At 29.6% G+C, this 23,478-nt stretch overlaps 2 protein-coding genes and 1 non-coding gene across 3 annotated transcripts; 1 reads left to right on the top strand and 2 right to left on the bottom strand.

The window, feature by feature from the left end:
- Positions 1-4,737: 4,737 nt before the first annotated feature.
- Positions 4,738-4,809, top strand: TRNAQ-CUG (transfer RNA glutamine (anticodon CUG)). The gene has a single exon. It is a non-coding gene; the product is annotated as a tRNA-Gln (tRNA).
- Positions 4,810-6,451: 1,642 nt separating this feature from the next.
- On the bottom strand, positions 6,452-7,842 carry LOC125826048 (caffeoylshikimate esterase). The gene has a single exon (XM_049505347.1). The coding sequence runs from the start codon at positions 7,785-7,787 to the stop codon at positions 6,834-6,836; it is 954 nt and encodes a 317-aa protein (XP_049361304.1). The 5' UTR covers positions 7,788-7,842; the 3' UTR covers positions 6,452-6,833.
- Positions 7,843-9,489: 1,647 nt separating this feature from the next.
- On the bottom strand, positions 9,490-16,717 carry LOC125826065 ((E,E)-geranyllinalool synthase). Its single transcript, XM_049505369.1, has 11 exons — positions 16,334-16,717; positions 14,969-15,161; positions 14,028-14,173; positions 13,242-13,514; positions 12,867-13,078; positions 12,399-12,514; positions 12,225-12,323; positions 11,388-11,609; positions 11,151-11,280; positions 10,339-10,590; positions 9,490-10,079 (listed from the first exon to the last, which is right to left on the bottom strand). The coding sequence occupies exons 1-11, from the start codon at positions 16,668-16,670 to the stop codon at positions 9,567-9,569; spliced, it is 2,493 nt and encodes an 830-aa protein (XP_049361326.1). The 5' UTR covers positions 16,671-16,717; the 3' UTR covers positions 9,490-9,566.
- Between the last annotated feature and the right edge of the window lie 6,761 nt (positions 16,718-23,478).

Here is a 23,478-nt window from a genome sequence, read left to right on the forward strand (position 1 = left end):
TTGTATTTGTATTCATACGAATACATTATGCATTCCTTCTCTCTGTCAAATGTGTTTGTATCCAATCAAAGAGAGGATGAATACAATTGTATGATTTGTATTTCGAATACAATTGTTAGAACATAAATAAAGAATACAATGCAAAATAAATACAAAATATAATTTGTTGTATCTCGAATACAATTGATACAAAATAAATATAGAATATATATAATGCAAAATAAATACAAAATACAATCTCTCTCCTCCCTTTCTTGATCTCGATCTCGCTCGCCTCTCTCTCCTCTCCTCTCCTCCCCCCTCTCTCTCTTGATCGCCTCTCTCCTATTAATATGTATTCATTGTGATACAAATCAATTTATATTTGTGTTTTTTTCTCTCCAAAATTTGCGAAAAATACAGCCTCTCCTCTTTCTCTTGGATCTCGCTCGCTTCTTTCCTCCCTCATCCCCTAATATTTTTTTATTATTCGTAATTAAGAAAAAAACTATAACCGTAGAATGTCTAATGTTTGCTATTTTTGAAGTTTTCCTTTGATTAATTGGCTTTTGAATTCTCTTGATTTGCATGGAGCAGGTCTTAAGGAGAAGAAAAATGAAGTCTATTGAGCTAAAAATGTCTCAAAAAGTGAATTTAGTTTGTCATTGTTTTTTCTAGTGACTTTGGAGATTATAGTAATAATTGAATAAAGAGAAAGTAATGAATAATGTTAAGAAAAATAGAGAAAATTGTGTTAGAATTTATGCAACTCTTTCAAATCTTGGATATGGATAAAATGTTGTTGGGAGTGCCACCTCCGAATGAGTCTTACAATGTGTATGATCTGAATTTAGTTGGGGCTGCAATGTGGCTCCGAACATTGGGTGGAAAATAAAAAAAAAAGAAACTCTTTCTTTTGAGTTGTTAAAGAACACAACTTTTAACAGTTTTTTTTTGATAAATTTTTTAGGTTTAGGGTAAATGATCAAATTGAACATGTTTTGTTATACACTAAGGACCATTTCAAGTGAAATATATCAAGGAGCAAGATAACAATCCTTATACATCAAGGATCATTTGTGACACCCTCCCGTTTGAACTTTAGAATTAACTTGTACTTTTGGAATAAGTCTAAGACTACCTACCATATTAGGAAGAATTTTATATGAGTTATTTTGAGTGCAAAATGTTTGTATGTTAAGTTTTAAGTTCAAGGAAGTTGCAAAATAAAAGTCGGCAAAAGTTCTTGTAAATGTCATTAAGGAATTCTCTGTAATTTAGGGTCAGATGTCTCAACAATTTTCTCCGAATATATAAAGAGCTAGAATACCAATGGCCCATCAAATCGAAGGTCTACAAGTCTAGTTTCCAACGCACTAAACCATTCATCAATACGACTTCAGAATTGAGAGATATGCAGGTTTTCGTGAGATTGCGCAAGCATACACCTCGAAGTGGGTCCCCCAGACCCTAAGTCAGTTATTCTTTAAATACACCCGTCTCCTTCATTTTTCCCATTACAACTGATAAAACCCCCCAGAAAAATTAGAACTCATGCTACTAAATCCTCCATGGGTGATGATTTTTTCACCTTAGAAGTTTAACGGAAGTTTCTCCAGATCGCGTTGTGGTATAATTTTCTTATTGATTTGGATTCCGATTGTTGTAGCTGCAATGAGGAAGAATCTTAGTATTATTATTTCGGACATTTTGGTTGAGGTAATCTTATTTTTGCAACCGTCCTTCATAGTTCCATGTCGTAGTATTATATATACAGATTTTTGAGCCACGTGATGGTGTTTTTGGTATTGTGGTTGTGAGCAGCCCATTTGTCTTATTTAATTTCGTTGTTAATGTTGTTTATTGATAGTTTTAAGGTGCTGGAGGTTATTGGGGGGTTAGTTTGATTCTTATTGGAGTCGCGTATGATGGTTGTTGGATTGAACGGCGTGAAGTACGTCTAATTATGTTGCCTCGGGAGCTTGTGCTCCTTCGAGATGTTGTTGGAATGTTTTCGATGGATTTAACTGCTGATTATTGTTATTTTCAACCTCATTTTATGGGTTGGACTTTTCTGGTCATAAGCGTGGCATTAACGTCTTATTAACTACTTATGGTTCGTTCTTACAGCCTTGTTGATTTTTCCGTTATTGCGTCACTTTGGTTGGCCAAGCATCATAGAGACAACTTTTGGACATTGGTTGAAAGGTATGTTAAGGCTATTATTTATCTTCTGGCATGATCCTAATAGCCTAAGCTTGTTATGACCGGTGTATTATCATTAGTTGACATGCAACCCTGTCCTGTTGAGTTGGCTACGACCATATGATATAATGTCTATCGGTGACACTCTACTCCTTACTTAATAGCCTAAAAAAGGTGGTTATGATTATGTTTTGATTAATTATGATTAATTGTTATTGTTATGATGTTTTATCGTTGCCTAAGTAGACATTGACATTGCAGGGTTCTTGAGCATACAAATTGATTTTTATACCGAGCCTACAGGCCGGGTAGACTGAACCTTCGGGCCGGGTGGACCGAGCCTACAGGCCAAGTAGGCTGTACCTACGAGGCAACATATTTGTATTGTACCACAAAGGCTCAGATTCACTTTGATTCATGGCATACCTACGAAGCAACATATATGTATTGTACCAAAGAGCCTCAGATTTGCGTTGATTCATGGCACATGTACATTCAAACAATTCATATCATATTAACATTGGATCCAGGTAAGGGGGCTAATATGGATATTTAACGATTGTTTGCGTATATTAGGACCTATAGGGATTGTGTGTTGTTTGTATCTACTGGGCTTGTGGGGACCATGTCAGGTTATTGCTTTCTACGTGCTTATATTTTTATGTTATAGGGAGCTAAGGTATTATACTTCGGTCTCATCCTAGCCCTTTCCATTTAGTTCTTATACTTCAGTTTACCTTACATACTCAGTACATTATATTGTACTGACGCCCCTTGCTTGGTGGCGCTGCATTCATGCTTGCAGGTCCTAAGCGATGACAAAAGAGACCTGTCGAATAACCCCACCACCTATCAAGCATTTTGGTTGACTCCTTTCTTCCAAGGGTTGCCAGAGCTCCAGAGGTTTGCTTATTCTTCTTTTTAAAGATTTTGGGTAGGCTGGGGCCTTGCCCCATCCAAGTGTTATATTCGTAGAGGCTTGCAGTGTGTTGGGTTGTTAGTCATGTTATTGGCCTTGCTTTCTAGTCAGCCAATGTTTGATAGTTTCTTGGCATAGTGTTTATATCTATTCCTATTTTCAGTTTCTGTATAAAGATCATGGTGGCTTTGATATTAGCCCACATAGCGTTTATGCTTTCCTAGATACTGTGGTGGTCTCGACGGTAAGCTAGCCGGTTATTTCTTTATATAAACTTTTGAGAGTAGTTGTTTTCCTTGCAGAGCTGTTAATAGGGGGCTTGCGACCGATGACTTATTTTTAAGCCGAGATATACTTGTTTGTTTTCTTAACTGTGTGTAGCTGCCATACGCCGTAAGCAAATGGTTAGCAGGGTCGGCTTAGGCCTAAGTTTTGGCATTACGTGCCATTTGTGCCCTTTAAGTTTGGGGCGTGACATCATTTTGATCGTTTTCTCGTTTATGTTGTCAATACTTTTCTCCCCCGCAGTTTTTTCATCATAAATTTTTACTCTTGGATTTTTTAAGTCTATTTTGAAATGATTTTTTTTAGCCAAACTTCTCAACAAAAAAATCAATAAATCTGATTTAAAGTAGGAATAAAGTCTATGTATATTCATTTTCATTAGATCTCACTTATAAAAATCACACTAAAAATATTGTGTTGTGAAATATAAAAATAATTAAAGTGAAGAGTTAAAAACACACCTCATTTTTTTTTTTTAGTTACATAATTATTGGGAATGTGAGAAACACACCTAAACGATCACTCAAGTTTGAGAATCACACCTCAAGTAATATGTGATGGTGTGTATGTTATGCTTTTTTTTTAAAAATAAAATAAAACTGCCACGTCAAAAAATTCCACTATTTTCTCTCAACGTGTGTCAATAATTCTGAGTAAAATTAGGAATATTTCACTACTAAGCCACAATTTTGTCATAGTTTAAACATCGTTAATGATTTGCCAAAAAGAGTTAGGATTCTTATTCTTTATCTCAAAATATTTGATGATTTTGTATAAAATAAAGAAGGATGTTGAAAAAAAAAAAAAGTAATATTGGTGAAGAAATGAAGAAAAATGGTTGAAAAATGATGAAGAAGAATTCAAGGCTAGACAACCCTAAATGAATGTGTATACACATATTTGGTCTCGTAAGCATTAAGACGTATCTCTTAAATTAATCAGTAATAATTTAGCTCAATTTTTTTTACTAAGTTGGGGTAGTCAAATAGCCAACCAACTAAGCTGTTACAATCCTCCTATGTTCTGTATAATCATAAATAAGAATAAGATATTTTTTTTCAATTATACAATTTGACATACGAAAAATATGGTATAATGATCAATGAAGTGAGTTGAGAATCACGAGATCTCAAAAAAAATATTCAAATTTCAGTAAAAAAAATAAACATGAGTAGTAGATGATTTCTTCTTATTTGGCCTACCTTTGATAGAACTAGTCGAAATACGCACAAATTGGTCTGGAGACACCATGGTTATCGCAAAAATAAATCATAACTTTTGCTTATAGTTGTGAATGATTTTTGTGTAAACAAGTCTTTAATTTTACTACCAAAAATTGTTTCAAACATGGTCCTATGGTCTAGCGGTTAGGACATTGGACTCTGAATCCAGTAACCCGAGTTCAATTCTCGGTAGGACCTTTACTTTTTTTTTAATTTTGAATTTATTATAATTTGATTACTTTCTGGTTTTATAACTCTATGATTCAACAAAGTATATTCTTTCATAAGTGAATACAAAATGCTTTGTATATCAAGTTGTCTTTTGAGCAAATATGGAATCTTGATTTTGTTGGGAAAAATGCAACCATGATATCAATCTATTTGAAGAGGGAACCGTTTCTTGAAAAAAATAATAATCTTGCAACTACGAAAATCGCAATACAAGCACTCCCTTTTCCATGGATGTCAATTCCTTCTCAGATCCCATCTATTTCATTCTTCTACCGAGTCGACTAACTTGATGGAGATAATTCAACCTACATCATTCTTCAAGAAAAATTTCTAAAGTCTTTAACAAATATGGCACACCAATGAACTAGAAATGTGATTTGCAACAAAATTTTCACCAAACAGTTCATCATCTGCTATATATACCTAAAATATACTTTTGACCTTATATATATAGTGAAATTGTTGAACTTGAACTAGGGGTCTTTCAAAAACAACCTCTCTACCTCCATGAGATAGTGATGAGGCCTGTGAACACTCTAGCCTCCCCGACCCTACTTATGAAGTTTCATTGGATATGTTGTTACATATATAGTGAAATTTTCCTGCAACGGATTCATATGAACCCCTTCTGGCCCTGTTCAGTACCTATTGTTCAACCATGCCAATATATCACTATGAACCACCTCAATATTTTCATCAAACAACAAAGAATGCATCACAGGTTCACACCATAAATCTTCAATGTCTTTTCTGTGCTTTTAGCCAATTTATACTATTCCCTGCTCACTTCTGGATCAGTGACAACATCAGCACTCCCATGTACAACAACAACAACGACAACAACATAGTAAGATCTGAGGAGGGTGGTATGTATGCAGCCAAACCCCTACATTGTGAGGGTAGAGAGGGTGTTTCCAACATCAACACGCATGTAAGATCAAACCAGGAATGGCAGGTTGATCCCACATGTTAGACTATTCTCTTGAGTATATGTCATATTTCACCACCATAGGTATCAAATAACTTTCTCCATTAAAGCTTAGTCAAATAGAAAGAAATCACAATTGTCTAGAGTACATGCTATCACAAGCATAACTACCGGATAACTTTGCCACTACAACTTAGACAAATAAAAAAAGAAATCACTTAAGCATGAATAACATGCTTTCCATAGTCATACAGCAATATGATTCATTCATAAGTAAATGTACAATCTTGATTAGTCTAAATGGAAAGCTTTGCCATGAAAGTCTGCAAAATACAGATAATCCAGTCCACATCATTCATGGAAAGAGAACTTCTAAAGTTTGTATCTTTAACAAATATAGCACACACTAATGAACTTTGAATTGGATGAATATGAATATAATCCAAGTATAGACTTCTCCACACAAGCTGTGAAGACAAGTTTTTCACCACAAGGTTCATCATCGACTATACATACCCAAAAAAAAACTTTTAACCATGTATATATAGTGTGATTTGCCAGCGACGGATTCATACTAGATCTGCCCCTGCTCAACATCTATCATTCAACCATGCCAATATGTCACTATGAACAATCTCAACATTTTCATCAGCCTCTCCAATCAAACAATATGATTCAACAAAGTTGTAAAACATCCATTCATAAGCAAACACAGAATGCTTCAAAGCAAATATCCAATCTTGATTCTGCTGAAAAAAATGCAATCTTTATATCTAGTCTACTTGGCAAGCTCTACACCTCATTCTTTGAGAAAAGAACTTCTAAAGTTTGGATCTTTAACAAATATGACTCACACTAATGAACTAGAAATGGGATTAATACGAGTCAGATATGTATTTAATCCAAGTGCAGACAATTCAGCATGAGTGGCGGAGACACGACTTTCATCAATCGTCAAGGGTACTGTATATACCTAATAAGTACTTTGGACCTTGTATATATAGTGTGATTTTCCAGCAACGGATTCATACGAACCCATTCAGCTCCTCTAGATCCGCCCCTCTCAGCATCTATCATTCAACCATGCCAATATATCACCACGAACAATCTCAACATTTTCATCAGTCTCTCCAAACAACAAAGAATGCATCATACCATCATAAATTTTCAGTGTCTTGTCTGTACTTTTCGCCAATTTATACAATTCCCTACTTACTTCTGGATCAGTAACAACATCAGCACTCCCATGTAACACCAAAAAGGGCATATTCACATCACATAGTTTGCTACTAACATAATCAGTCACACGTAAAAGCTCAACAACAGTACCCAATCTTGGTTTTCCAAAATACCTATTAGGATTCCTCCCACCAATAATCCTTTTTTCTGGTACTTTAACAGATTTTTCCAACAAATCAGCTGTTGGTACAACAGCCAAAGTTGGTGCAAATCTTGCAACTAATGTCAAGAACTGAGCAATTGGCCATATGGGTTTTACTTTATCAGAGATTTTACACATGGGGGCTATCAAAATCCCACCATTAAACTCTTTAGGTCTTTTCAAATGAATCAAAAGACAAATTGCACCACCCATTGACTCACCAAAGAGGAATTTAGGCAAATCTTGAAATTCAGGATTTTGGGTCAAAACAAAATTGAAAAAAGACAAACAATCATCAATAACTAAATCAAGATTAGGTACATAAGCTTTAAGACCTTGAGACTGGCCATGCCCTTCAAGGTCCAGAGCAAAACAAGCAAAACCCTTTTTAGCTAAGTGAATTGGGGTTGCTTGAAATGTCCAACTGATGTCATTTCCATAGCCATGGACCATAAAAATGATACCTTTAGGTGGGGTTTTGGTGGAGGGTAACCATGATCTAGTGAAAAGGGTTAAACCTCTAGGTGAAGTGAAAAAAGATTTAGTAGATTTGATACCTTGGAGAGTATAGTAATCTTCTTCTGGAGTATTTCCCCAATAATGGAGGAGAGGAGATTTGTTTTGCTCTTCCTCCATTATAGCGAATGAGTTTTCTTCTCTTTGGTTGTGAAGAAGAGAGAACAACAAAAATGAGTGGTCAATTTTTTTTTTTGGTTTTTCATTTAGATTCTTTACTCCTATTGTACTCTGACTAATTCATATTTATATAAAATAGAATTTCATTTGGGAGGAAACATTCCTTTCAAACATTTTTTCATATTCGAACTCAAAATTTCTAATTAAGAAAGGAAAAATCTTATCTGATGCATCATATTCTTAGTCACATTTATAAAAGTTCTATCTTTTTGGTTCCTAATCAATTTTTTTGACATATTTGTTGGAAGTTCCTATTGTGGTTTAAGGGTTTTTTAGAGACCGTTTGGATTGACTTAAAAAAATAACTTTTAAGTCAAAATGAAATGATTTTTAAGTCAAAAAATAAAAAGTAGGAAGAGACCTACTTTTGGTTTCTGAATTATTTTAAGTTATTTTTTACCTTGCCAAACACTTCGTAACTTATTTTTTATATTTGTCAAATACTTTCAGAAGTAAAAAACTGACCTAAAAATATGTTTGACTAACTTTTAAGCCAATCCAAACACCCTTAGTCATGTTGAAAGTCAACTCAATCAAATTGGTAATCAAGTTGTTGTTGGAAAATATTATTGAGTCAGGTTCATTCATAAGCGATGTTAATTAATTCATAAATGGATTAGTTAGTATAATAATAATATAATCAGTATATTGTAATAAGTGAGATTGAGAAAGATATAAAATATATACATATTTTACTTCTAACCTTGTAAAGGTAGAAAAATTATTTTTAAAATCAAATTGGTAATCAAGTTGTTGTTAGAAAATATTATTGAGTCAGGTTCATTCATAAGCGATGTTAATTAATTCATAAATGGATTAGTTAGTATAATAATAATATAATTAGTATAATGTAATAAGTGAGGTTGAGATAGATATAAAATATACACAGACTTTACTTTTATACCTTGTAATGGTAGAAAAATTATTTTTAAAAAAGATTCTCAACTCAAAAAGAACAAATTAGATAGTCCTAAAAAAAACATAGTTATTGAGCTATAAATATATAATTATTGTAGACATTGAAATTTTGTGGGATTCTATAAGGTGTGTGCAAATCTAATTAGGATTCTTAGAGGCTACTCAACCCTAAACCCCACTTCATGTCAAAGGATACTATATTCCCTTAAAAGACATCTCGAATATTCTGCGAATTCTAAAATATTTATAGACAGATCAAAATCAATCATCCTAGTTTGAGAAACACGTACCTAACGACACTCGAAACACGGATAAATCTTTTGAGAGAAAAATCAAGGGAGAAAAAAAGTTGTACTCACAATCTTGATCAATAAAATTATGTTTTTTCATATTTTATTTCATAGTTTATTTATGATTGCTGTTTAATTTCTATCACTTTTAAAATTTGTTGCAAACAATTATGGCGTAGGATAATTAGATTTTTCTTACTTTTTTTGTTAGGAAAAAACAATGACTAGGTTACTACTTTCTTGCAACATACTAAAATATTTAGGCTGTGGACAAAAGATCTAGATATTAATTATAATTCTTAGGAGCTTGCCTTTCACAAAAAAATAATAATATGCCAATGCCAACTTAGAAATTTGACAGGAACAAAATTAAAGAAGAATATGAAGACTAAAAAATGCTTGAAATATAATATATACTATATTATTACAATATTAAAAAAAAGTGATTACCCAATTCCTTGCAAGAGTTACTTTTGCAATCACTCTTTCACTATAATAATATTTTCAACAATTACATGAAACATAATCTTAGATTATGTGAAGCAAACCCTTTTGTAGACCAACCAAAGGAATTATAATTCTTTGGATTTTGCCTTTTAAGAAAACTTATCCCAATATCACCATGTTGTTTCATGTTTTTCTCATAATTGACACATGCATTGGCTTTGACAATCTCAATCTTTTTCTTTTTCTTCTTTTCTTGAAGTGGCATTATTTGAGTTTGTTCTTTTTGACTAAGTGGAATGTAAATAGCTCTCATTATGTCTTCAAGTATTGCTGATTTTGTATCAAATAAATTGCAAGAATTGAAGAACATGTGAAACACATTTAAACAAGAAAGGTGAAGGAGCTTCATTGTTCTTGGCATATCATTGAATCCATCCATTAAAACATTTTCAAGAAATTCTTTCTTTTTATCTCCCAAGATCACTTTCACAAAATCTATTGAGTCTTCAATTTGTCCCATAGGGTTTTCATTAAAGTGAAGTAATGTGTAATTCATCTTCCCAACTTCTCTTTCTTTCTGCATATGATCAATAAAATCATGCACCATTAAAAATTAGTATAGGTACAAATTCATATAGTACTAAAAATAGGAATTAGGTACAAAATTCGTCGCTAAATATCTCCTAGCTATATGGATTGAATTGTGACAATAGATTGACATCACTTTATGTCAGTAGGACCCTTGTTACATTTTCTATTTTATAAGATAATGTAACTATAAATAATTTCATTAAGGCGTAATAAATTTTGTTAGATGGAATTATTAGTGAACTTACTTGATAGCTTTGGATGTCATTCAACAAACGAGTTGTGGTCATGAGCAACTTTGTAATGTTTTCATATTGGCCATTAATTGGCCCAAACATTTGATTTGGCAAAATTGAACATCCAAGAGAAGCAGCATGAAGAACTAAAATATGTGCACCAATTGATATCATGCCAACTTGTAGATATTTATCCCTAGATGGCAAATTTGAAGTTCTACTCCATAAGCTTTCCATCATCCATGCATCAAATGTCTCCTTCCACTTTTAAAAAATAAAAATAAGAAGAATTAGCTTAAATAGTCGTTTATCAAATAATTTAAATATAGTGGATGGATATGTAATATATTTATAATATGTGTATAGTTGTGTATAATCAGTATATACTTTATGTGCACGACTGAAAAAAGTAAACAGTAAATCTGATAAGCTATTTGTGTAAACATTTCGTAAAACAACAACATTTTTATATTTGGAAATGAATTTTGAGCGTGTAGAATAATAATATGTATATGCATAAAATAATAATATTTGAGTCCTTAGGTCAAAGGGTGTTTAGTTGAACATCCATCATTGAATGATTATAGTTCTCTCTCTTTATATATGTATAATTATCATTGGCGATATTCTTAATCTTGTCATGCTATATATACAATACAACTTTCGATTAAAGGATATTCAACTGATCACCTTTCGATAAATATTGCTTTGCCCCTCCCTATACTATACCCTACTTATAGGGATAAACAATGGTTCATATATTTTTCTTCAAATTTGAGTTTAACTTTTATATACTGACAATTAAATAAGATGAGAAAACTTACCATATGTCGAAGTTGTGGGGTGATGTCAATTTTGTGTTGAAGATGATACATTTTGGCGACATCACACACAAGATCATCAAGTGCTTCAAATATGATCTTACTTGGTCCATCAAGATTCTTTGCATCCCACCTATGACAAAATAATATTAATTAATTAACACGTTTAAATTTTATACATTGATACTATAAAAAATATTTACACGATCAGATTATATATAAAAAATTTTATTGAATTACCTTTGTATTGCCTCACTTAAGATATGGAGTTCACTTAAAGAGGCTTCTTCATCATAAAAATCATCAGCAACAGTAATAACTATGGAACATTTTGCAACAATTAATCTAAGAAAAGATTCATAAGGTAGAAAACTACTACTACTTGCTGCACTTGCAAAATAAGAATAAGTAGTTTTTTCTCTCCCAAATCCAATATCTACAAGGTCTTTCTCTTTTGACCACCTACAAATCCACAAATAAAATAAAATAAATAAATACATTAAATAGAAAAAAAAACCTTTATTGTAATGACTAGAATGATGTAATATAATACAGATGTAATTTATATAGACAGTACTGCGAGTAAAGATAGAATTAGAATTTGAAATTTTATAAGGGTTTTAGATTTTAGTTATCCTTTCTACATTTTAAATTTATAATTGTACATATTTAATGATTTTTTAAGACAAATATAACATCTCGATCAAAGCTATTCAATTCTATCAAATTTGTACCATAAACAGTGCATCCAATCTTGATTATGAGGATATTTTAGCTCTTGTTTGATCACAGATTTTGAAGTTGAAATTTAAAAATTTGAGTTTTTGAAGTTGTGTTTGGAGTTTGGACATGCACTTTATTTGGGGAAAAAATGAAGTTCTGTGACTGGAAATGAAATTTCTCCAAAAACTAGTTTGGGTCCATTTTTAGAAATTTGAAAATATTTTGAAGATATATTTTCAATGTCTAATAAAATTTTATGATCAAACAAATAATTTATACTGTCAGTACATAAAAGTTAAAATTATCGATAGCATTATTATTATATATGAAGATAAAAGGGCATTGTGTTTGTACCTCTTTAGGTCTTCCAATTCCTTCCTATAAATTGACTGTCGATATTCATAATTTTGCACAGCTAATTGCATTAGCTTTTCATTTTGCAGATAAGCCAACCTAAGAAAATTAACATTTTTTAAACTAAATAATAATATATAATTTATGTAAATAAAAATAATAATGTATGCTTACCAATAAAATGAAGATTTTGCAATAGAGAGAGGGATAGATTGATTTAATTCAATCCATAATCTGTGATCAAGATGTTCTAATCGAGCAAACCATGGTACATTCAACTCATGCTCAATCTATAAATTAAAAAAAATAAAATTAGCATGTGAAAAGAACATATTGTTTCAGTTACAATTTCATCTGAACTCAATAGTTTCGATACGAAGTATAGATACATACATAAACATTTACTAAAATCTTAACAAATATTAGATATGAATTAATTAAAATTTACATTTTTTTTCTTTCAGTGTTCGGTATCCATATTAAAGCCCAATTAAATTCATATTCACATCATAAAGTCCTACATTGAGAGTAAAACGCTCTCAAACAAAGGCGACTTCGTACCCAGGGACTCGAACCCGTGACCCTTACCACTAATAAAAAATTATGTTTAAACAATCTATGTTAAGTACTAGTACTACTTACCACTTTTTGAAGTGCTGGAAATAATGATAAATTATCATTATTATTCACAAGAAAATTACTGGCAAAAAATCTTGCTTCTTCTATTTGAGATTCTCCATTGAACATTAAATCTGTGGCTCTATAAACATTGTACATCACATATGTAAAATGTTTTTTGTTCTTTTCTATCTTGTCTCTTATTTGTGGTTGTTGAAGAAACCAACAAAAACTTCCTACAATAGACAAAAAAAAGAATAAAATTATTTAGTGTTTGAACATAAAAAATATTGATAGTGATCTATTTATTTTCCGATAAAAAATATTTTTCTCAAAAATAACTTTCGTCGTACCAAAAGAATATATTTCACATGACAAAAGTTAGATAATATAAAGTACCTTGATTTATTTTGTAGCCTTGAAATCTAAGAAGCCTAAAAGCCAATGAGTCCTTTAATAATTTCTCTGGTAAATCATCACTTATTTTTTCTTCTGATGATGATAATAAATACTCATTATTATTCTTCAAATTATTTATTTGATAATTATTGTAAACTTGCTCAAGAATTTGTTCAATTTCTTTTTCAAAATGTTTAGCCAATCCCATTCTTTGTATGTTATCAACCATGCAAAGCATTTTTAGCTCTTCATCCACTGGAAATCTTGAAGGCACTGCCAAAAGAGAGAGAGCAAAAAATCATGAAAAATTAAATTAGGATTTAAGAAAAACAATATTCAACAAAATGAGCAAATAATATGGAATATTAGGGTTTATATCCAAGTAAAGATAAAAAAAATATTATAGTAGATGATTTTTTCATATGCCTAAACTTTGATTGATAGAGTTATTTAGTATATGTGCTGATAAAACATAAAAAGCTTATACATATACATATCCCATCGAAGGAATAATCGAGTCGCGTGCTGATTAATCCAAATACCATAGTATTACCTTTGTTTAATTATATGTTTTAGTTTGACTAAACACGATAAGTAAATAAAATGAGACATCTGAATTCTGTGTTTTTTAATGTACCAAAATATTCATAAAAAATATGTCATGTCAGGATATAGGAATAAGTAAACAATTACTAAATATAAAAAAACAATATCCCTTTTTTAAACAAACTTAAAAAAAAAAAGTAAGACACGTAAATTGAAATCGTAAGAATATTTATAACAAACCTCCATTGGGATACTTTTGAACAATTGACATGAGGTATTCAAGGCATTTTTTATTTCCACTAGACATGAAAGCTTGTGCTATGGAAGATGGAGATTGGAACAAAGAACCATCTTCTTCATTAACAGTATTATCATTGAGCTTTCCACTGAAAAAAGGGAAAAAAAAGAAAAAAATTGGTGAATATATAATTAAAACTTAGTAAAACTATTTATTTTTCTTTGTGAGACAAGTTTAATATATAGAGTCCGTTTGTTCGGAATGAAATATATATAAATATATATGTATACATGATTTTATTTTATGTATATACTTTTTTTTTTCTTATATATGTAGTTAAAGACGGGGTATACATCGTTATAATTACAGGTTCAACAATATCCAACAAAAATATGTATATTATCTAAACATATAATTTTGCCTTTAACCTAAATTATTCATCACTAAAAAACCTAGTAAATCTTTATTTATTTTATGTAGAGTTTGTGTGGTCAAAATGAGTATATAGTTTTATTTTACGTACACATTAGAAACATCATCAGAATTACGGATTCAAAAGAATTCAGCAATAACATGCATATCATCTAAACATTCAATTTAGTATAAATAATTTTATTTTTTTATAGTTTTGATTCAAATTTTATATATTTATTTTAATTTTTTTTGTTTAAGATATAAAAATAATATATTCAGAACCTGTTGTGGTCTAGAATCTATAAACTAAACTCTTGTTGAGTAATTCTATTTTTAAAGCTATCTAGCCAACGTTTCCAAAATTTAGAGTTAATAAATTAAGAATGATTTTGAAATTTTTAACAAATATATTTTTTTATGCATAAAAAGACGAGGGACGATTTATTAAATTGAACGAATAGAACCCGCCTTAGATATGTCATTTGCATGCATGCAATTATATAAATTACATGGAAATTATTATTGTTACCTTTCAAGAAGTGCTTTCTTCTTCATGAAGACATCAGATACCAATTTGTTTGATCCATTGACAATAATAATCTCTAGGCCTTGTGCTTTTGCAAGTTGAAGAATTGAAGGGAAAACTATTGTGAACCAACATGGAAAACATTGAGAATTTTCCTTCAAAAGTGTATTCATATTTGCATGAATAAATTTCAAGCCTGAAAATAACAACACATCCAATGTCATTTAAAGTGAAAACAACAACAACGACATATTCAATGCAATTAATATCCCACAAGTGAAGTTTGTGAATTGATTCCGACAGGGTCAATCTGAACCCTTTGATGAAAAATTGTATTGTTTACTCCCTTCAGACCTAAGCAAAAATCACGTCCATTAAGAATCCACAAACTACAACGTGTAGTTAATTCACTAAATTAACTATTTCTATTTAATAAATGTTTCTTGAAAATTGAACATTGTAAGTTAAATGGAGTATAAGGGTATTGTTAAAAAAACATATTAATTTTTGTCTTGTATTCCTAAGCGTGTCACTTATTTTGGGATAATTTTTTTTTTGTTAAGGTGACACTCATTTTGGGACGGAGGGAGTATATCTTTTATTGTATATTATGTATATGTTGAACCCTCTTTGACTTCTCCGTGTGTTTATTTTTCCATATTTTGAACTTTCTTAATTAGTGAAAATCCTAGCTAGCTCCGTTGCTGAAAATTATCGTAGGATATACGCAGCCCTTACTCCTACCATTGTAGGGTAGATAAATTTTTTCTGAACAATAGGTCACTGACTCAAAGAAGAAAAAAATATCAAAACAGTTTGAGAAAAGAAATAACAGAAGCAAAAATATAATTTAATAAAGTTTGTGCCTTTTATTTCAACAAACAAACATTTCAAATAATAAAATCCATTTTCTTTAATTAAGTGCTGGTTATAAAATTTTAAGGAAAAAAGGAAAGATTATTAGAACAATAATCTTTAATAATATCATGACAAAATTGTCAGGATATTGATGAGGGTAAAATAAAATTTATTATACTAAAGTAATAAGAATAATGAGTGCAACACAAGTACTAGTCAAAACGTGATTCTTACTCAGAAAATTCAAATATTATAGTATCTAAAAGTTATAATTTTTTTTGAAGATATTATGTGCGGCGATATTTTGGAGTATTCAAGTAAACATAAAATCTAGGTTTATATTGCTCGAATTCTCTTAAAAATGTTGTATAGTGTCTATCAGATCATGTAAACGTTATCCATTTTTTTGAGAGGATCCAATACAGATACATCAACATTCTTGAGAATCCGAGCAACATAAATTAGATTTAGGTAACAATATAATTGCAAGTTTTTTCTACTTTAATTTACCTTTTCTTATGTGTCTTTCACCCACATTCCATTTCTTGAGTGCTACCATGCATGCAAGAGTAATAGGGAGAGTATTAATGGTGGGAAGATTTTCACCATTTGATTCACCCCAAAACCCTTGCTCATTTTGGTTGTTGAGAATCCAATTTAGACAACTCTCAAACATAGGACCATTAGCTTCTTTTTCTTGATTATTAAAAGGAATCATGGCCAACCAAGCAATGTCATAGGCAGATGTTTTGGTAAAAGAAGTGTTGAAATTGTCTTGGTTTGAGAACAAATCTTTCTTGATTACATGTACAAGAGATTCAATAGAAGACAATGATGAGGAATCCATGAGAATTGCAAAGAAAGAGACTAATAAAATGATGTATAGAATTCTTAGTTGAATAGGTGTTTTGAGAGAGTGATTGTGGAATATTCAAGGGAACTATAGGACTATATATAGAGAGTAATGATAGTATCCATATTGAGGATTTTTTTAAAAAAATTCCACCAGGTGTTCGGTATCCTCATTGGAGCCCAGTTAAATTCGAATTCGCGTTGAAAAGTCCCACATAGGAGTAGTCCGTACACAGGAGGACTCAAGTCCGTATACTCTGATTAAGGACGAAAAAGCACTTAATTACCACTCCATCACAACCTTTTTTAGTAGAAAAATAATTTAAGTTCGATGCAACATGTGTTTTAAAAATATATATATGTACGTGTAACTTGTGAGAGTTTTTATATTGAGTTGAGTTAGGCTTAAAATATTCATTTCTAATCAATGATATCAGAATTAAATTCAACTCAATTTTACGATTTACCTGTTGCATAATCATCTTATATTGTTTATACTCTAGATATCCCAGTCTGAACATGCTAGGGCCGGGGTTGAATTCCCACATTATAAGTGGGAGATGGGGTACTATGTACGATCTCCTTATGTGGTCCACGATAATTTTCACTTGAACTGACTTTTTAATTGAGTTATGTTCAATGTCTATTATTTTACATAACTGGTGTTTATAAAAACTGAATGCACAATTAAACAAAGGTATTAAAAAAAAATATTCCATAAAATTTTTTACCATTTAAAATTACTAACAATATAAAAATAAAAAGTATTTACATTGTTATTGTATATTATCGGAGTATGGAAACTCTAAGATCCGTTTGGCCATGATTTTTTTAAAAAAAACTTTTTTCGATTTTTTTTCTTTACTTTATTTAAAATTCACCATTTGGCCGTTAAAATTTTATTCGAAAAATACTGTTTTAACTTTTTTCACTTATATAAATTTTTCTTTTTCAAATTTACCCATATATATATATATATAAAAAATTTAATAAAATAACTCTATTTAAATTATATTTTTTGTATTTATTTTTTGATATATAAAATATATTTAAATTCTAAATATTTAATTTACCGCATAAAGTATAGTCAAACGCTATTCCAACTTTAATATTTTCAAATAAAATAGAAATAATTTTATTTTCGCGACCAAACTCCGCTAAATATGGAAATCGTGGGCCTAGTCTTTTTTAAGCCAGAACGTTGTTGTCTGCATTTATAAAAACAAAACTTTGTATAAACCACAAAATTAAACATTATGGTTGTTGTTATTTGTACGAATTAAATATATTTATTCATTTAAATTAAATATAGAAAAGACTTTTGCAGCCATGGACATTATTTTCTTATATAAGTTCATACACTTAAAAACGTTTTTCATGTAATTTAGGTTTGAAATAGTCATGCAATGAGGTCATTAAAGACGTAGCCTATTTACGTTTGTGCCTATTTTTTTTAAGGTCATGTAGAGCCACCTTGATTTGACCCTTATATACAAAATTCCGGACAAGTTCGGGTCCAATATATATTATTTTATCTGTTTTAATTTTATAATTTTATTGTTAATTAATGTTATAATATTTTAAACGTGTTTTTAAAATAATATATGTGACACATGTGATATTTTGAGAGTCCTAATCTATAAGCAGCCATAGTAAATCTAAAATGACTAAATTATCCTCGAATGTAATTTAGTGAATATAAGAGGGAATAAGCGCACACGTGTGACGTTAGTAGTGGGTTATATTCTTAAAGAAAGTTTAATTAGAGGTATATATTTGCTGGGTTAATTTTATTTTTGATGTTTGGAACTTTAGATTTAATTATTATTATTTGATAGTCATTTAATACGAACATAGTAAAAAATAAATAAAAATAAGGCTCTCTTAATTAATTTATTAAAATGGACAAATAAAATGATATATTGTTTGATATATATATAGAGGTTATGCAAAATCAAACTGAGTATATCTTTATTATAGTACTGATTAGTTTTTCTTTACTATTGTATTTGCTTTACATATTTGATTATTGATATGTCTTGTTTGAAATTTATAACCTCTCTACCATCTCAACGTACAAATAATGAAGTAACATATACACCATCCTCGATCTCCAAAATCACCACTTAAGATTATATTAATTATGTTATTATTGTTGTTATAAGTTTGTACCCGTTACTAAAAATAGTTTGTGAAAGCAACAAATAATATAAGCCACTAGTCAAAAATAAATTGATAGTGAAGCATTGAAAAGTCTTAAAGATTCTCTGAGGAAAAATAAAGAAGCTTCCTAGTGTGAAAGTATTAACGTAATTGTATAAAGTTATTTAATATGAAGTTTTTACGTCAGTGGTTCATATTATTCATTGCATTCACAAATTATTTATAGTAATGAGTGCAAAATTAGTACTATAATAAAGATATAATTTGATATTTGAATATATTCAACCGGTCATATGATATATATATATATATATATATATATATATATATATATATATATAAATTGTTATGTTAGTGGTTCATACTATTCATTGCATTCACAAATTATTTATAGTAATGAGGGCAAAATTAGTACTATCATAAAGATATAATTTATTATTTGAATATATTCAACTGGTCAAATGTGGTTATATATAACCTTAAAAAAAGCGCACACACACACACATATATATATATTCACAAATTATTTACAGTAATGAGTGCAAAATTGGTACTATAATAAAGATATAATTTATTATTTGAATATATTCAACTGGTCAAATGTGGTTATATATATAACCTTAAAAAAGCAACAAATTTATATATATATATAAATGGTTTTTTAGATGGAGAGGGAAATATTTTTTTTGATTTTTTCATATTAGGGTAGTTAAAAATTTAGATAAATATTTTCTCTATGAAAATAAGTTTTTTAAAAATGAGGAAAATAACTTCTCTAATTGAAGTAGGGAAAATAAGTTTCACAAGTGACATTTTACATTGATTGTTCATTTTCCCGCCTTTCAGCACACATCATCTTCATCCTCATCGTTCGTAACCCCCATCCCCCTCCCCCACATGGCCACACCCCTACCCCTATCCCAACCCCAATCTTGTGTAATATTTGTCTAGATTAAATATACAAATATTTTTAAAATAATTTTTTTTACTTACCTATCGTATCTAAAAAATAAATAAATAAACTCAGTTATTTTATTTAAAAAATACTATATTTATTTATTTAAACGTCTAAATCGTCATGGTTGTTGTTTTTGTACGAATTACTCTAATGGTCATCAATATGGAAGAGACTTTGCAGCTATATTGACCAGCCTCTCATTTTTTTGAGGCGCCATTTTTCATTTATAGGTTATATTTTTATTTTTATAAAAAAATAAAAGAAAATAGTTAATATAATTAAGTATATTGACACAAAAGACGGTCTCTAATATCAACATATGTGTATCGAGTAAAGCTCACTCTAATATAATAGTCACAATCTATAAAAAAGAAGAAGATTAAATACATTAAACAGACTACGTGGAATAAGCTCGATCAAGAAAAAACATGCATGCATAAGGCTTAAAATCTGAGACCCACCCTCTCTTCATTCGATAAATTATCTTTTGTTCAATTAATTCGATCACTTAAACGGATATTTAGCAACGTCATTAAGTGGAAAAGTATTTGCCGTACGTGGCTATACATGCATGACATGTTCTATATTCTCTACTAATTAATTCTCATTGACATCTCAATTATTTGAAAACTATAATAATGAGATTTTGACAACAAAATAATTCTATAAATTTGGACTGACAAATGGTGGTTAGCTTGTCTTAGGTTGACTAGACCTCTTCAATTTCTTAATTGGTTCTAAAATAATTAGAAAATTCAAATTTATGTCCTAATCAATTAATCCTTTTTTTTTCATTTTATTTGATTTATATTGTTTTTTTTTTAACGACCATCATCACCAATCATAATTACTACAATAATCACCAATAGTCAGTTATATATTGTCAATTACCGCATTATTCATTATCATAATTAATTATCACTATCATATGTCATAACTATTAAACACTATCACCAATTATCATTATCAACTTATACTGTCAGCCATCATTACCACTAGCTACTACCAACACTTCATTATTAGTCAACATCATCCCTAATCGACAATCTATGAAATTAAATGAAGTCTTTGGTCAAATAACTTACTTATAAATAAGAAAAATACTAATATGGTTTTACACTAAATATCTCGTGTTGCACAACACATGGAAAGTAGTGGCTAAATACAACTTTGCCTTTGAACTTGTTCAAATAGATTTGGTTTCAAATATTTGAATAATATAATATGTAGATAATTATTTCAAATAATTGTATATCATACCATCCGATACATTATTTTAATTTCAAACTTGAAATATAAAATTTGAAAAATAATTTCAATGAGTATTTAAAATTTCTTCTCACAAAATTTGAAAAATAATTTCAATGAGTATTTAAAATTTCTTCTCACAAAATATAGTGCAAGTTAAAGACAAACTCTTGTGATTGATATTAGACATTTTAATTCCATATTTTAGTTTATTCACCTTTTGGAAATTTGTGGCTAGTCTAAAGTTGTCTTTCTCCAAACAAAATATCACTCAATAAATAGTCTAATACTCGTTTTGAGATTTTAATTAAGTTTTATTCACGGCTATGTAAGGATTTTTTTTAATTGCTATCCATCTTTATTACAATCGTTATTAACAGAAGAGGTTTTTTAAAGGAAAAACTATATAATTAGACATATTTTAACATCATATATACTATTATTACTTGTACTTTCAAAATATTACATATCTTATTACTAATTAAGAGTTTCTTACGTATTTTACACTTAGATACATGTATTTTTGCTATCAAATACACAAAAATAAGGAGAGATGAGCGAAATTAGGGAGGGAGGCGAGCGAGATTTGTGTGTATCTCAGATATATGTGAATCACACTAGATCATACTAGATATATACATGTATTTGTATGTACCTGGAGGGATTGAAGTGTATCGAGATAACAGATACATGGGAGAGTTGCAAGCGAGATGGAGAGAGGCGAGGGAGGCTAGCGAGATTTGCCACGTAACCCAGATACATGCGAATCCAGTTGGATACAACGTATCTAGAACATATTATACCTAAATTAAATTTGACCATTATGTATTCGAGATACGTGTATCTAGACATATTTAAAAGCATCAAAATCTGGTAAAATATATAATATTACAAACTAGAGTATATCTAAGTAATTAACTCCTAAATTAGTGAATTTTATGTAAGTTTCCCTTTTTTAAATGATAATGTTAAAGACTTTAGTTTTATGTCCTCGATTGTCAATTTTAGAGGCTGAAAAAGAACAACTCATCTATAGATAACATGTGTTACACAGCACATTAGGTTGGCAATTATATATTTCTATAAGATAAATTAATTTTGAAAATTTTGTGAAATTACGTCATAAAAATATGCTGGAAAAGTAAGTGACGGATATTCCTTCACAAAGAAATCCACCGTCTTTATTCGTTAAAAAGAAAAATCATCCACTATTTTTTTTTTGAATGCAGAGAACCCGTTTGGATATGCTTAAAAAAATAGTTTTTAAATTAAAAATTAAAATATTTTTTAAATAAAAAATAAAAAATAGAGGGATATCTATTTTTGATTTTTAACTTATATTATATCATTTCAAATTTATTTTTAATTATTTTTAATGTTAATAAACACTTTTAAACTTATATTAAATCATTTTTGAATTTATTTTAAGTTAGTTTTATATTTGTCAAATACTTCGGAATTGGGAGATCCACCGGTCATTAACGTAGTCACCTTTATGAATAAAAAATAGCTTTTTTAAAAAAAAAACAAGAGATTTAACAACTAATTTCTATGAAAGTTAGACTATCAAATGGTGGCTACCTTGTCTAAGGTGACTTACATATTTTGTTAGTCTTAAATTATTTATTGCGTTTTTAGTTTTTACGCCTTTAAAAAAATAGAGTAATATATTAATGAATTATTTTTAAAAAATTTACTCTCATTTATATTTTAAGACATAATTCTAATCTTCATTACATATTTACTTTGATGAGGTGTTTTTTTATCTTCAAAAATAATTTTTAGCAATGATAAAATAGGAAAAAAATAATTAATTTTGTACTAAATTTCTAAAACAATAAATACTTTGATATAACTATTTTTAGAAATGAAAACAAATAATTTGAGACGGAGAAAATAGTTAATAAATAATTTTAATTTTAATTTTATATCCTAATCAATTATTATCAGTCAAAGAACGACTTTATAATTTATATAGTAAATAAGGTAGGTTTATTTTAATACACTAATAAAGCCTCGTGCTGCACAACATATTTAAAGTAGGAACAGGGGAAGGGTTCAGATTTATCCCGACGGCAGCAAGAGTAAGAATGCAGTTTATAATGCTACAGCAGCAGGTATAGTAAGCAAAATCATACGAAAAGACAAAGGGGATATGAGATAACCATAACGAATGCGTCGAATGGGCGTCAAGTGATTGATATTATCCCTCCCGGACCAGAACTTCTTTTACCTCTAACTTATTCTTCAAATGGTTTCAATTATTTGAATATAATACTATTACAGTCCAGTATTAATTGTCATGTTCTATTTTTTTGAAGATAAAGCAATTCGATTTTTTTTTATTAAAACGCGATTTGAGTTAGAGTCACGCTCTATCAAAGCAACCTCCTAAACCCTAGCTAAATGAGGTAGAACTAACAAATTAATTGAA

Source organism: Solanum verrucosum, unplaced genomic scaffold, assembly GCF_900185275.1.
Source record: "Solanum verrucosum unplaced genomic scaffold, falcon-dt-bn FXZP01000161.1, whole genome shotgun sequence".
NCBI classification, from domain to species: Eukaryota; Viridiplantae; Streptophyta; class Magnoliopsida; order Solanales; family Solanaceae; genus Solanum; species Solanum verrucosum.